We start from the raw sequence: 14491 nt of genomic DNA, 5'->3' as shown, positions 1-14491 counted from the left end.
ATTTTCTTTTGATTGCCTCTGTTCTTGTTATTATTGGGTAAATGTTCTACTACATCAATCTTCTCCTGAGGTCCTGATATTCTATCTTGTGACTGATCTTGCCTACTGTCAAAATTTCTGATTTGAGTTTTTCATTTCCAAGACTTCTACTTGATTCCTTTTCATAATCTTTAATTCTTTACTTGAGTGGTCTTTCATATCCTACTCTGCCCCCCTTAGTTCATTCAGTGGCTTATTTGTATTTCTTTATGCTTGATCATTTTAGTTATTCATCAGCTGTTTATTTCTTATTTGATTTCTTTTATTATTTCAACTGTAAGTCTTTTGGATTCTTTGCCTGGAAATTCATCCACTTCAGTGCCCATGAGATCAGTTTTGAGAGTTACGACTTTCTGGAGGCATTTTGTTGTCCTGTTTTCTCATGATCATTGCATTTTGGATTGAAGATTTTAGATCATTTGGGGTAGAAAGTTCTGCATTACAGTAGAGATGTGTTTAGGAGATAGATCTCTCCCTGTGATACACTCTTGGCTTTGAGAATGATGCAGTGTGCAGGCATCTACTTTACCTATTCAGATTACTAGGATCAGTTCCTAGCTCTGCACTGCGAAGGGAAAACAACTGCCAATAATATCAACATCCAAAAAGCCAATCATTTATCAACTTATAATATCAATCTTGTTTTAAAAGTTTTCAACTCTCAATAACTTGGGTAGACAAGGCGATAACAAGATGAACAACAAGCTGGGAGTTAGGAGAAAAGAGGGAGAGAAAGAGAGCAAGAAAAGAGAAGCAAAGAAGAATGAAAGAATCAAAAACAGCCCATTTTAATATTTCCCTATGTAATTCAGTCTAACCCCGAGCTCACTATGTAACCTAGGCTATCCTCAAAGTCATGGCAATACTCCTGCCTCATCCTACAGAGTGCTGGGATTACAGACAGGTACCACCATGCCTTGCCATAAAAAATAGGTTTTTAATAGTATAAGTTTTATACCCAGAAACTAGGGAGTGGGATAAAGGTGGGGGCTGAAGGGTTATATGTGTGGGTGAAAAGAAAGATACAAAGTAAAAAAAAAAAACAAAAACAAAAACAAACAAATGGAGATGCTAACCACATATTATCAGTTGAGACCTTGTTTAGAAAGATTCCTAAGAAGTATATTATAGTAGCCTACAGAAAATTAATGATATTCAGATTAAGTGCTCATAGTATATACTGACAGAAGCAGAAAAGATATAAAAAAAAAGACAGAAAAAAACATACAAAAGAGAGGCAGAAGGAGGTATGTGAAGGAATGTGGAGAAAGCAGGGAAAAGGAGGCAATCAATATAGCCACAAGGTGAGAAGAGGTAAGAGGCACTGCATTCCATTGTTAACCTGCATGTCAAAGAAAGACGTCCTTAAGTGATCTTTGTTTTGGGAATCTATAACTAAACAACTTCAAGAGTGTTACAGTGCTAAAGCAGAAAATTAATTTAAACAACTATACACTGATATAAAAAGTCTAAACCTAATTAGAGTCAACAAAATAGCAATAAACAACAACAACAACAAAAAACAAAAACCAAAAAAAAAAAACAAATTAAAAAAAAAAAAAAGGAGAACAGTATTTATGTACGAGACTGTCCTGCTCTGTTGGGTAGAATAAGTTATTTCTGAGCAGTCTGTCAATGATGCCATATTCAGACCACCCACCACGCTGAAGAGCCTCCTGTGTTCTCAGGAACAATGAAGTGGAGTTGGAGCCTTTCTCTCATGTATCAGGTGTAGAGTCCCAGCCCATACTTCTACCACAACCTCTGTAGCAGGTTATACTCTCTCTGGAGTTCCCAGGTTGTGTGCCTGCCACAGCCTATATACAAGTTTCTGTTCCTTCCTTCTCTCCAATCAGTGGCACACCTGGCCCATCTTCCTCCTGCCCATGATATTAGAAGCATCCAGGGATCATGAACTCCAATCTGGAGTTCTTTGTCCAACTCCAATACTTGTACAAGCCAGCTGCCATATTCAAAAGTCAGAGCCAGGACTGTTGGTACTGTCTCTCACAGCTCCCAGTTCTCATCACTTCTGTCTCTGCTTCAGTCCCTAGAGTCTCCCTTGGTCACAGTTACTTTAATACCCCATGCAATTGGAGATGTAAGGCTGAATCTGGGACATCTGAGGTTGTGACTGAATTTTAATTTTGCCCCTGTCTTCCATATTTCTCTCCAGCTCTCAATCTCACCTGGGATCAGGGCTGTCCTCTTTCATATGAATATGCCAATTTCTGGGTCCCTGCATCCCAGCAGGAGTGCCACTGGGCTAGGTATGTCCTACAGTCAGTAGTGGCTAGGGCTAGCACTAAGTCGGCTTTTACCTCCACAGGTTTCTATGCCTGGCATATTATGGCACTGTCCCCAGATGTGAGCTGAGAGCAGCGTTAAGGTAAGATTCTTTCTTATTCCAGTATTTCACCCATTTGCTTTTTTGGTCAGATTATATTCCTGTGAGGGTTTTGCTGTCTCCCTGTGCAGCCACAACTCTGCTAACCTGGATGAATGCTGCTCAGTAACATGAGAGTGCTGTTTCCTCTAGACTGCCAAGACAGAATCTCTCAAAATTTTTATATTAACAGATTTGATGAAACATCAGCCAAACTGTACCTACAATTTGAACTGTATGAAGTGTTTGACTGCTGAGAATTCTTTTGTACCCCAAGACTTTTTAAAAAGGTATAAGTATGGAATAACTCAAAACAGTGAATGAACAAACAGACACTGAATTAACTGATAGTTATGATAGCAGCTCACATTTCCAAACGTCTTTTCAGGGACTAGTCTTAACTGCCTCAGCAATGCTAAAAGAACCTTTGCAGGGCCAGGGATTTAGCTCAGCGTTTCTGCCGCCTGCCTCACAAGCACAAGGACTTGAGTTCAATCCCTGGTACATAAAAAAAAAAAAAAAAAAAAAAAAAAAAACCTTTGCAAGTCTAAAGTCCAAGCAGGCTTTCACCTTTTAAGGAATTTTGGGTTTTTTTGTTTTTTTTTTTTTTTTTTGGCTTGCTTGTTTTTTTCTGGTAGAACTGGGATCTGAATCAAAGGCCTCTCTCTGCTAGGCATACCCTTGGGCCTTTTTAGTTTAATTTTGAGAAAAGGTTTTGCTAAGTTTCCCAGGCTGACCTGAAACTTAAGATCCTCTTTGCCTCAGCCTTCTGAGTGGCTGGAATTAGATCAGGTGTCATACCCAGCTGGCTTTTGCCTTTCAGATTAGACATGATTCTACTGGTTATCACAACTGCAATATGAAATAAGTAATATGAAAGAGTTGCTTAAGCAAAAAACATACTGACAATGGAAAAAAATACATGAAATAGATACAATTTTAAAAAGCTTGCTAGTCTAGATTGGGTGTGATGGCACATGCCTATAATCCCAGCACTTGGTAGGCCGGAGAACTGCTTTGAGTTCAAGGTCAGCCTGGGCTACATAGTGAGTTCAAGGCCAGTGTGAGTTATACAGTGAGACCCTGTCTCAAAACAAAACAAATAAAACAAACAAAAACCTGCTAGTCTAAACTCTACATCTTAAATCTTGGAAAGAGCCCAAATACCCATCAACTGATGAGTGAATAAAGACTATTCAAGTTTTTTGGGGGGCGGGTACTGGGGATTGAACTCAGGACCTTGCGCTTTCAAGGCAGGCATGGTACCATGCACTAAATCCCCTGATCAAGAAAATGTGTTTTTTAAAAATATAATGGAATACTACTTTGTTATAAAGAAAGATGAGCTTCAGACATTTATTGCTAAATGGATGGACTTTGAGACCATGTTAAGTGAAATAAATCAGACACACATTTTTTTTTTTTTTTTTTTTTTTTGTACCAGGGATCGAACTTGGGACCTTGTGCTTGTGAGGCAGGTGGCAGAAACACTGGACTAAATCCCCAGCCAGGACACACATATTTAAATACTGCATCGTTTCTCTGGTGTGAGAAACAGAAAGTGGAAATAAAGACTAAAATGTATAATGGATGTTGGGAAATGGTATGTCAGATTTCAGTATTTTAAAGATGATCACTAGGGCTGGGGATTTAGCTCAGTGGTTCTGCCGCCTGCCTTGCAAGCACAAGGACCCGAGTTCAAAAATCCCCAGTACCACACACACACACACACACACACACACACACAAAAGATGATTACTAAAAAGAATGATCACTACTTTTTGGAAGTATTCCATCAAAAATCATTAAAACACACTAAAAAAAAAGTAATTAATATATACAGAGTAGACTTGAGTTAAGATATTAAAAAATATCTCAATATGACAGCACACAATTATCATGCTCTGCCTGAAATAAGGCAACAGTGATAAAGTTTAAACATGAACTTGAAAAGAAAGTTTCATCCTTTTAACACAAGAATCAAATGTCAACTGTCTAGATGTAAAAAAGGAGAGCAACTGAACTGAGGCTATTTAAAAACTAACTGAGGTCACTAACTGCAGGAGGCAGATAGTCTACCTACCAAGCTTGTTCTTTATATTCTTCCTGGAAACATCAAAGTGATTACACAGACTTACCAGTCAGCACTGCTTTGGCAGATGGGTCTGCTAAATCCAACGCTGTTCTTCCATCTGTATTTCGGATGGTCGACTCTGCTCCATGCTGTAAGAGCACTACAAAATAGCAACACACTTTTCAGAATGGTAATCACAACAACTTTATTATAGTATATCATTTTCTTAAAAGTTCTAGTCTAGAAGTTATTTAAAGACCTTCACAGCCTAATAATATAGTAAATGTTATTATTTTAAATATATATAAAACGTTCTAAGATTTAATGCACTAAAGGGACATTTAAAAAGATTGCCAATTCAATGTGAGATTTTCCTGTAATTTAAATAGCTAGTGACAAGGGGCTGAGGACAGATACAAAATATATTTATAAAAACAAAAAACAAAAAACAGGTTAAATCGCTTCTTGGCCTTTTGGCTAAGATCAAGTGTAAAAAACAGGTTAAGTCTGCTTGAAAGCTTTTCTCATTACAAAGAAAGATCACTTTCTCATTACTAGGAAGATTATTCCATTAGGATAGAAATGAAATGTCTAAAGCTACAGAAAGCTCAGGCCCACAAATAGAGATCTACAGGATTAAAATTCTAAAGTCAACAGTTGTCATCATTCTACTCATCAAGAAAAATAATCAAATAATCATCAAGAAAAGAATAATCAACAGCAGGTAGTTGTTCAGATTTGTCTTTTAGGTCTATAACAATATTTAGAAACTCTATTATCATATTATTAAAACTATGTATCTGAGACTCTTGATGTACCAGGAACTTGGGAAGAGAAACATTAGAAAAGGAGAATTTGGCGGCAGTAACTAGAGAATCTATTTTGTACCTTTTAAATGACTTAATTTAAACTAAACTGGTGACTTTGATATAAATACTGAATTGAGATCTGGGGAGAGGTTAGTTGATCTTTTCCTAGGTCTCAAACCTGGCTTTGTGTCTTCAAGGATTTTAACTGTTCTGTTTTGCAACAGGAAAAGAATGGAGTTAAGGTAATATTGAATCCAAAATCTTTGATCTTGTTTGGCTCAGAAAAGTAAAAACCAAGTTAATAAAAATTCAGGGCAGGGGATTTAGCTCAGTGGTTCCACTGCCTTTTTCGCAAGTGCAAGGTCCCAAGTTTGATCCCCCCCCCAAAAAAATTCTGTCTTTTCACACAGAATTTGTTAGTGAGCAACCTCTTAGAAAATCTTTTTTATGTTTAAGTATTTTAAATTACCAAAAAATGGGCCAGGGATTTAGCTCAGTGGTTCAGCTGCTTGCAAGCGGCAAGGACCTGAGTTTGATTTCTGGTACCCAAAAAAAAAGAATAAATTACTGATACATATTCCACTAAGTGCTTATTTATTTCTCCTGCTGTTTTCAAATCCTATAACAACCTCAGGTTATATTCTTATTTCTCACCTGGGTTATTTTAAAGCTTCCTAACTAGTCTCCCTGATATAGTCCATCCTACCCACCCTACCAGATTACTCTTTCTAAAATATACTACTTTCATGAAGCTATTCCTCTCTTCAAATATTTTCAGTATTACATTGCTTATGCAATAACAATAAATTCCTGAACCTAAAATTCAATGCTTTGTATAAAGAAATCATTACCTACTTTTCTAACCTTTCTCTTACTAGAAAGACTAGAAAAACTCTGGGAAATTGGGCCTCAAATTTGACTCCTGCCAAGTCACTTTGCTAATCATTATCCTCCAACACTCAGTGTTCATTTCTACCATATCCTTAATTGGCTTTTTGTGTATTTTATCTCTCAAAAGACTGTAATTTTCTAGAGAACAGGAAATTTTTACTCTATTCTCCAAAGAAATTTAAATTCAGTACCATACACAAAAAGACATTCAGTAAACAGTGGTTAAATTATTAAGTTTTCTTAAATACCTAAATTTAGCCAGGCAGAATTTAATATTAACACATGAATTCAATTTAGATTCAGAATAGTGATAATTTCTGGAAAATTTAGAAAAGTAAATATTCTTACCAATGCAAACGTCAATCTTTCCTTTAATTGCAGCTTCATGGAGAGGTGTATAATTCCAATTATCTCGAGCATTTGGGTCCGCACCATGTTGCAAAAGGAGATTTACTACTTCAGCATGACCAAAAGAACATGCATTATGGAGAGGAATAAGTCCCCCGTCATCACGTGCTTGGACATTTGCACCATTCTGAAGTAAATATTCAACTACATCTTTTCGTCCAAAACCTAAAATAGAACAAATTGTCCATATTTATGTTCGTCAAGAAAAATAAAACCAGTAAGTATAAACCATATTAAAATGTTTCAGGATGGAAAATAAAATTCAACAACCCAAGAATTGTTGAAAGGTGACATGAAATATATCAGGAATTAATCTTAACAGTGCCAGTCTCTTGCTGCTCACGAAACTATAGCACCTTCATAGTGCTTTAATTGGTGCTACCCACTTTAGAGAAAAAACACAAAACAAATGATTAAAAGCTCAAAGTTCAAATGTTTTTCACTATACAATAGCATTTCTAATTGTCAAAACAGTTCTCTGTATTTAGTGTATACCCTTTTAAGATGTTCAAAGTATATAAAAAAATGTAAATCATCACCTTATGAAGCAGTAAATTTTCTAATTCTTGCTAGAATACCTTCCCTACATTTATTTCATAAAATGGTCTTGCTAAAGTGAATGATTATGAGACAGCAGAGCAAGAGAATCTTACAGTTAATGTTTGTCTATGTAGGAGATGAGAAAGGATTCGAAAGTTGTGAAACATCTTAAGTAGTTCCTGCTTTGGCCACTTGAACAACACAATCAATTTTTTCTATGTACAGATGCCCACACTCCACAATTCTGCTAAAGCAACCCGAAACGAAACAAAACAAAAATGTATAGTAACTCAATTATTTTAGTTTAGTACCAGTGTGGATTTAAATTTCTTATCATTTCCATGTATTGTCATTCCCACAGCCAACTGTGAAATGAAAAAGAAGCAAACAGAAAGATTTATATTTATGCTGAGGGACAGGCAAAGAACTCCTTACTGTTACATTTTTCCAAAATATTCTTAAAATCATCAAACCGGAATGTAGTCCTAAAATGACCTGTGTGGGAATGAATGAGAAAGCAATGGTACAGTCATTCTAGGTTGACAGGAAACTGACTGTAACTGGGTTGAAGAGATTAACTGGTGTTTTTTTTTGGGGGGGGTATTTATTTTTAATGCATTCTGCAGTCACAAAAATGAGTATCTTTCTTTCAAAAAATTCACAAATTAAGGGGAAAACACTGCAGTCTAAGCAAAAGAAACAAAATGCACATGACACTGAAGGTATGCAAAAGTAAATTCTTCATAAAAGTCGGGACACAAAATGCTAAAGTAGGTAGATGCCAGATGAGGAAGAACCATATATGTTATGCTAAGGTGGTATTTGGACTTTGTTTCACACACTAGTGTTTTTCAGAGAGTAGATTTCAATGAAATCTTATTTATGATTCCAATATATGTTTATTGGTATCCGATCCTGGTATATAGTTGGCAGTCAGTTCAAATTAACTGAGATGAATATCCTCATTCTTCCCTTTCGCAAAGACTCTAAAGAAAATATCCCTGTTTTTGAGCCACCATCTAGAAACAATTTGAAAAATACTACCATAATACATCAGCAGTCAGTGAAGATTTGTTTAGGGTAGTAACTCCATTACATTTTTTTTGTTTGTGTCCCCTTGAAGACTTGTGTGGATAAACAGATGAAATGTGAACAGGCAGGGTGTAGACAGTCTTAAGATTTTAGACTGCTGCCATAGTCCATGTGATAAATAAGTGACAAAATTCAGACTGATATGGCAGTCAGAGAGGTTATGTTCACATGGTTCATGGGAACAGAAAAGGTTAATATTCACATAATAAAAAGGTTTTCCTGTGAAGCCTTCCTGCTACTCCTATTCTCTACTTCCAAGATCCTGTCTGGAGTATCAGTTTTTTGAATACATGTTTAAAGTGTATGTGTACATATATGCCAAGTAGTAGTTTCTGTGGATCCTGAACTCAGGAAGCTGGTCATGACCATAAAGAGTATTGAAGCTAGGCAAAAATACGAAGATGACTCCCTTTCTACCTGTTCTGTTGAAAGTAGTATACTTTCAATTTTTCTCACCTTGCACTCAAGTCCTTTCTCACCTCAAGGTCTTTCCTGCCCACTTCCCCGACTGGTCACTTAGCCCCTTTTTACTAGTTCATTCTTTTGTTTGTTCAGACAGGGTTTCAATGTGTAGTCCATGCTGGCCTTGAACTCACTATGTAGCCCCAACCGGCCTCAAACTCCTCCTGTCTCAGCCTCCCAAGTGCTAGGATTATAGGCATGCACCACCATGCCCCGCTACTAGACCATTCTTTTTTTTGGTAACAGGGATCAATCTCAGGACCTTGTGCTTGCCAGGCATGGCACCACTGAGCTACATTCCTGGCCCCACTATATCATTCTCTTTTTTTGGTACTGGGGATGGAACTCAGGATCTTGCACTTGCAAGGCAAGCAGCGGAACCACTGAGATAAATGCCCAGCCCAACAGTATATTTGGATCTTGTTCTTACTGGTTAGGTACAACTAGAACAGGTACATACTGAGAGTGAAAGCCAATCTCCATATCCTAAGATCTCTTTACAAAGGAATCAGAAGCCATAGATGCTCAGCACACATTACGGTTTATACTTATGGAACAACACTCATCTTCAAACACTGTTCTATGTGTAAAAGTCCCGATGAAGTTATACTTCAAGTATGAACCTACTATAAAGCACTGACAGTAAAGCAAAGAAGGCCTATATGGAAAGTATATGTGGTCAATAAATGATGCCCCTTAGTGACATACCATTAAGTCTGTCATACCTGTCACAGAGTCTGCCAAAAGTGTATATATCAAGAAAAGAACTCATATAAATGTTTTAAAAATAAATTTATTTTAATCTGGGATTAATACAAGTTACTTTTGGCCTCTACAATTACAAGCGGTGCTCCAAGTGGTGGCCGTTAACTTGCAGATATTTATTAGTATGGTGAAATGCTGAAATGTATAGACCTTTTTTTGGTGGACTCTATTTCATTAGAATGAAGTATTGAAGGGAGAGGGCTTTCCCCATCTCAACTTGGGATAGATATACTGACTAGATACAAGATGGCAGAAGAAACTTGAAAAAGGAGATCATGTCCCTTGGGGTGACAAAATACTGACAATCTGTGTGGGGGATACTGAAAGGAGAACTGCAAAACATTTGTTTACTTCTAGGCCCAGAGGATCTGAGAAAAAAGGCAGAGCTAAAGACCTTGCTAATATATTGGAAGATAAAATGCGTCAAAGGTTCTGAATTCTTAGACCCATCTTTGTTTGATTTTGAGATTTTTCTGTTGATGTAAGATTAACTGTAGTTGCCTCTTTTTTTTTTTTTTTTGTACTGGGGAATCAAACTCAGGACCCTGAGCCTGCAAGGCAGGTGGTGGAACCACTGAGCTAAATCCCCAGCAGATTAATTGTAGCTGAACACAAAGAATTACCTATCTGCTGCATCATTCCTAACTATGATGCTGCCTTACAGCCGAACGAACATGGACATGGTATTGAAAGATTTTTACAAGTCTTCACTAGGATCTTTTTGGGAAAGGTTGTAAACGGCAATCATAAAAATAATTATATTTTTAGTATCTGACCTGTTGAAACCTTGAATTGGGGATTGAGGCAATCATTTTACTTTTTTGTGTCTGTCAGATAATGAATTACCTGTTAGTCAAAACTGTTCAACCTACACAGAAACCCCTTCTACATCTCTGAAAGATGCCAGCTCAGTCACTGCTCAGATACTTTCAGCTAGTTCAAAAGATGAACAGATGGTTAAAAATCTGTCTGACTCCTTGCAACTTTCATCCTACTTGACTTAGTTTTAGCCGCTGAAGCCACAGCAGTCATACATATCCACTTACTGTTCTCCATGAATCTGTCACATATGTTAGATGGTAACATGGTCTCGTTTTCTTTCATCTCTAAAGTAACTGCAGTTTATATCTCTACTGCTTGGATGACAAATTCTAGATGTACTAATTTCATTTCCCTCCTATGGAAAAATAAAATTTTCCTTTTAGCTGGGTAGGGTGCAATGGACCTATAATCCCAGCTAGTAGACTGAGGCAGGAGGATTGAAAGTTCAAAGGCAGCCTCGGCACTGTGGCAAGACCCTGTCTCAAAACAAAAAATAAGAAGGGTGTAGCTTGGTGGTACACTGCTTGCCAAGGTCCTCGGTTTAATTAATCCCCAGTGGGGGGATGCAACTCACACAATTTAGTGTTGGACACAGTAGCTCTCCTTTCTTTCTTTTTTTGGTACCAAGGATCCAACTCAGGACCTTGTGCTTGCAAGACAGGCACAGCACCACTGAGCTAAATCTCCAGACCCCAGATGAGTATTATAATTAAAGTTCAGTCTAATTGGTCCAAAGGATATGGAACAATTACATAACATACTACAAATCAAACAATTGTTATCTTAACCAAAACTTCACAATGTAAGCTTGTTTTAAATTTGTTTTTACCAATTCTGTCTTGACTGCATATTGACTTTCTTGAACCTAATAAATGACTTCAGATTTTTCTCTTTTGAATGTTACTTCTCTGAATACTTAAAAGAACACATATTTAAGATTCTCAAGCTATGAAGTTCTACCCCATTCATCCACAGTTCTAAGATTCTAACGAATGGCTTTTGTCTTTTACTAGGATGGGCACCAAGATGACTTCCTTCCAAGTTTCTGTCACCTATTTTTCAGTAATAGTTCAGAGAAGCAGTCTTTAAAACTGGTACCTGCTGTATCAGGGGATTACATTGTCCAGAATTTCAGAAAGTCTTCCTTTTAGTAAAATAAGAGCTAAAGTGGCCTGAACACCAACTTGCCTCTACAAGTTCTCTGACTTGTCACAAAACAATCATTCATATTCTGTGTGTGTCTAAGTGTGTGTACTGGGAGGCGACAGGCAAAGGGTGGAAGGAAAAGTAATTTTCTGAATAATTTTTCTCCTAAGAAATGGCTTAAGACACAGTTACCTGGTAGTATGTAATCTATTTCAACAGCAACAAACCTGATAAAAGAAAAGTTATTATTTACATTTATTATCTTTTTTCATTAACAGAACTTATCTCTCAGGGCTGGCAAGTGATTTATTGAATTATTTTTGAATGAAAAGATTTTGTTCATTTTCTGTAGTCTGCACACAACTCTCATTCCTCCTATTCTTGAGAAGCAAAATTAAAAGACAAAACATGTGTTCTTCCAATAAAACCTATAGATTTTAATTGGATGACTTTTTTTTTTTTTTGGTACATTGAACTCGGGTCCTTGCGCTTGCAAGGCAGGCCACCGAACCGCTGAGCTAAATCCCTGGCCCTGGATGACTTATTAAAAATAGTATGATTGCTCCTCATCCCCCAATTATCCTCCATAATGTATAAACAACAAACTGCTCAGTCAGGCATTTACATAGTGCTACCACTTATGTTGGACAGCTAAACATATGCTTACATATACATTAATATGATTGATAACTCAATATCTACAAAAGAGATTATGAAATGTCTTCTCCAAACAATTAAAGAAAATGCAGCTTGGTGGACTTATTTTATTATTTCTTTTTAATACCTTTTTTCTTATTTTGTTACTGGAGAATCTGAACTAGGGACAGAACCAAATGGTGCTCTATCCTTTTTTAGTTTTAAATTCTGACATAAGGTCTTGCTAATTTGCCCAGGCTGTTGTAGAACTTGTGATCCTTTGGTCTTAGCCACCATGCACAGTTTACACCTTAATTTTAAAATCTTATAACCTAAACCCGACAATATGGGTAAAGTGTGATGGGTAGGCTGGTTCTTAAAATATTATTTCTCATTTCAATCTGACCACAACAGGGCCAGGTATTTAGCTCAGTGGTTCCACCACCTGCCTCACGAGTGCAAGAACCCAAGTTCCATCCCTGGCACCAAACCAAACACAACCAAACCAAAACACACAAAAAAACCAAAACAATAAACCAAACATCAATTTGACCAAACAACATGAAATCTATCTTAAAAATGCTTTAAAATGTTGGGAGAAAACAAAAGGTGCGATGGTGGAGGAAGAACAAGGTAAATGAGAGGCTAATACCATAATAGCACACACCTCCAAATATTACTATTTTCAGATATGAACTCATTAATACACCAAATTCTTGAAAGGTAGCAACTAAGAACTTCCTTGGTTATTTTTATCTCACAGATCAAGTGAACATAATCCAGGTAACATTACCCTTTGGATTATGTATCGCTGGTTGGTGACAGTTTGTTAAATCAGTTAATGTTGACTGCATGGTCAAACAGGGCAATTCAAATTAGCTGAAGAAAGGCAGCACTGTCCACCGAAATCTCAGAAAAATTATTATCTAAGTGAGATCTGACTTCAGTATTCTCACTTTTCCCTCCACTGCCCGTTTCTAGTCAACCGTAGTACCCCAAAACCATTTTTTTTCCCCTCTTAAAAGGCTACCGTGGAAACGAAACAAAGGTGCAACTGATCAAGAAAGCATACTTTCTGGAAGTATTTACTTTAAATATAGGGACAGGTTAAGGCAAACAAGTATCGATTGTAAAGGCAACGTCTGTGAACAAGAATATTTTTCTCATGTTTCTCTGCATGTCATTTCTGCCCCAAAAGAACACGGTATGCAAAAATGTATACCTCTGCTTTAAAAAAAAAAAATTTTTTTTTTCTTGTACCAGGGATCGATCTCAGGACTTTGCACTTCCAAGGCAGGTATGGTGCCACTGAGCTAAATTCCAGCCTTCAAAAAATGTTTTAAAAATCAGGATATACACCAAATAAAACACCAAGATACCAAAAGTATGAAAACTCACTCCCATCTTTAATTACACACAGCTCACTTGAGGTCAGATGGAGACACAACCTTTCCTCAAAATAAAAAGCATAAATCGCCTTACAGGCAATTATTTGAGTGTCCCATCTCTGGCTCTTTTAAATATTTCGACTATATTTAACCCTCTAGTATCATCAAGTGAACCTAGTAATTATAGTAAAAGAAAGTAATTCAACCGACCTAAATCTCTCTGAGGCAAAGTGAGTCCCAACAAATTCCAGAGTCAAGCTAAAGTACTTCCAACTTCTCTCTTTGGCTGCTACTTTCCACTCCAATATGTGTGTGTGTGTGGCTGACTTCCTGAACCTAACCTAAGAACCCAGTTCTTCCAAATTTGCCTGTTTCTAATTCTAGTCTCTTTAGAAACTTGCTAGTGATTGGATACTGATAAGCCAATTAACTCTAACGTGTCACTAGCCAATTAAGTAACTCCTCCTAAATTATACTCCCGAATCTTACTAGGGCCTCTAAAACCCCAAAGGATCGATAAATTATAGTGGAACTTGCACGAACAATAAATTTTCGAGATAATTAGTGTTTGGAATCACAAGGTCTATCTATACGTCCCCCATTATTTCTTGTGTTGGGGCCTTTCAGGATAGCAAAACCAGAAGTTGGTACAGGTATTGCTGATACTTGAAAACAAAACAAAGCCAACCCCCCAACACTTCTAATAAATGCGGTACGCTTCCCCCACCCCTGATTTCCCCAATCTCTCCTCGAAAAGAGCGAGATCGCTAGGATTACAGTCCCGCCAGAGAACGGTCAGAGACCCAGGGCACTGTGCGGTTTCGGGCCTGCTAGCCCCGCGAGAGTAGGTGGGCGGCGCTGATCCCGGTTACCTGCGGCAAAGTGGAGCGGGGTGGATTTTCTGCCTGCCGTGTCGCGGCTATTCACCTTCTCGGGCGTCACCAGTCTCTTGACTCGCTCCACGTCCCCATTGCGGCACGCCTCGAACAGTTCGCGGGCTGCCGGCTCCACTGCCTCGGCCACCAAGCTCGCG

At 37.6% G+C, this 14491-nt stretch overlaps 1 protein-coding gene across 1 annotated transcript in view; it reads right to left on the bottom strand.

The window, feature by feature from the left end:
- The window catches only part of Tnks2 (tankyrase 2), a gene marked incomplete at its 5' end in the record, with an annotated part of 71596 nt that extends 57106 nt beyond the window's left edge, over positions 1 to 14490 (bottom strand). Inside the window, 3 exons of the mRNA XM_033766340.1 lie at positions 4564 to 4659; positions 6548 to 6772; positions 14331 to 14490. Coding sequence (XP_033622231.1) covers positions 4564 to 4659; positions 6548 to 6772; positions 14331 to 14490 — 481 coding nt within the window. The remainder of the gene's footprint in view (positions 1 to 4563; positions 4660 to 6547; positions 6773 to 14330) is intronic.
- Position 14491: the final 1 nt, after the last annotated feature.

The sequence above is a fragment of the Fukomys damarensis genome, unplaced genomic scaffold, assembly GCF_012274545.1.
Source record: "Fukomys damarensis isolate Sample0158 unplaced genomic scaffold, DMR_v1.0_HiC HiC_scaffold_20, whole genome shotgun sequence".
Lineage (NCBI taxonomy): Eukaryota > Metazoa > Chordata > Mammalia > Rodentia > Bathyergidae > Fukomys > Fukomys damarensis.
This window is presented reverse-complemented; position numbering and strand designations above follow the sequence as displayed.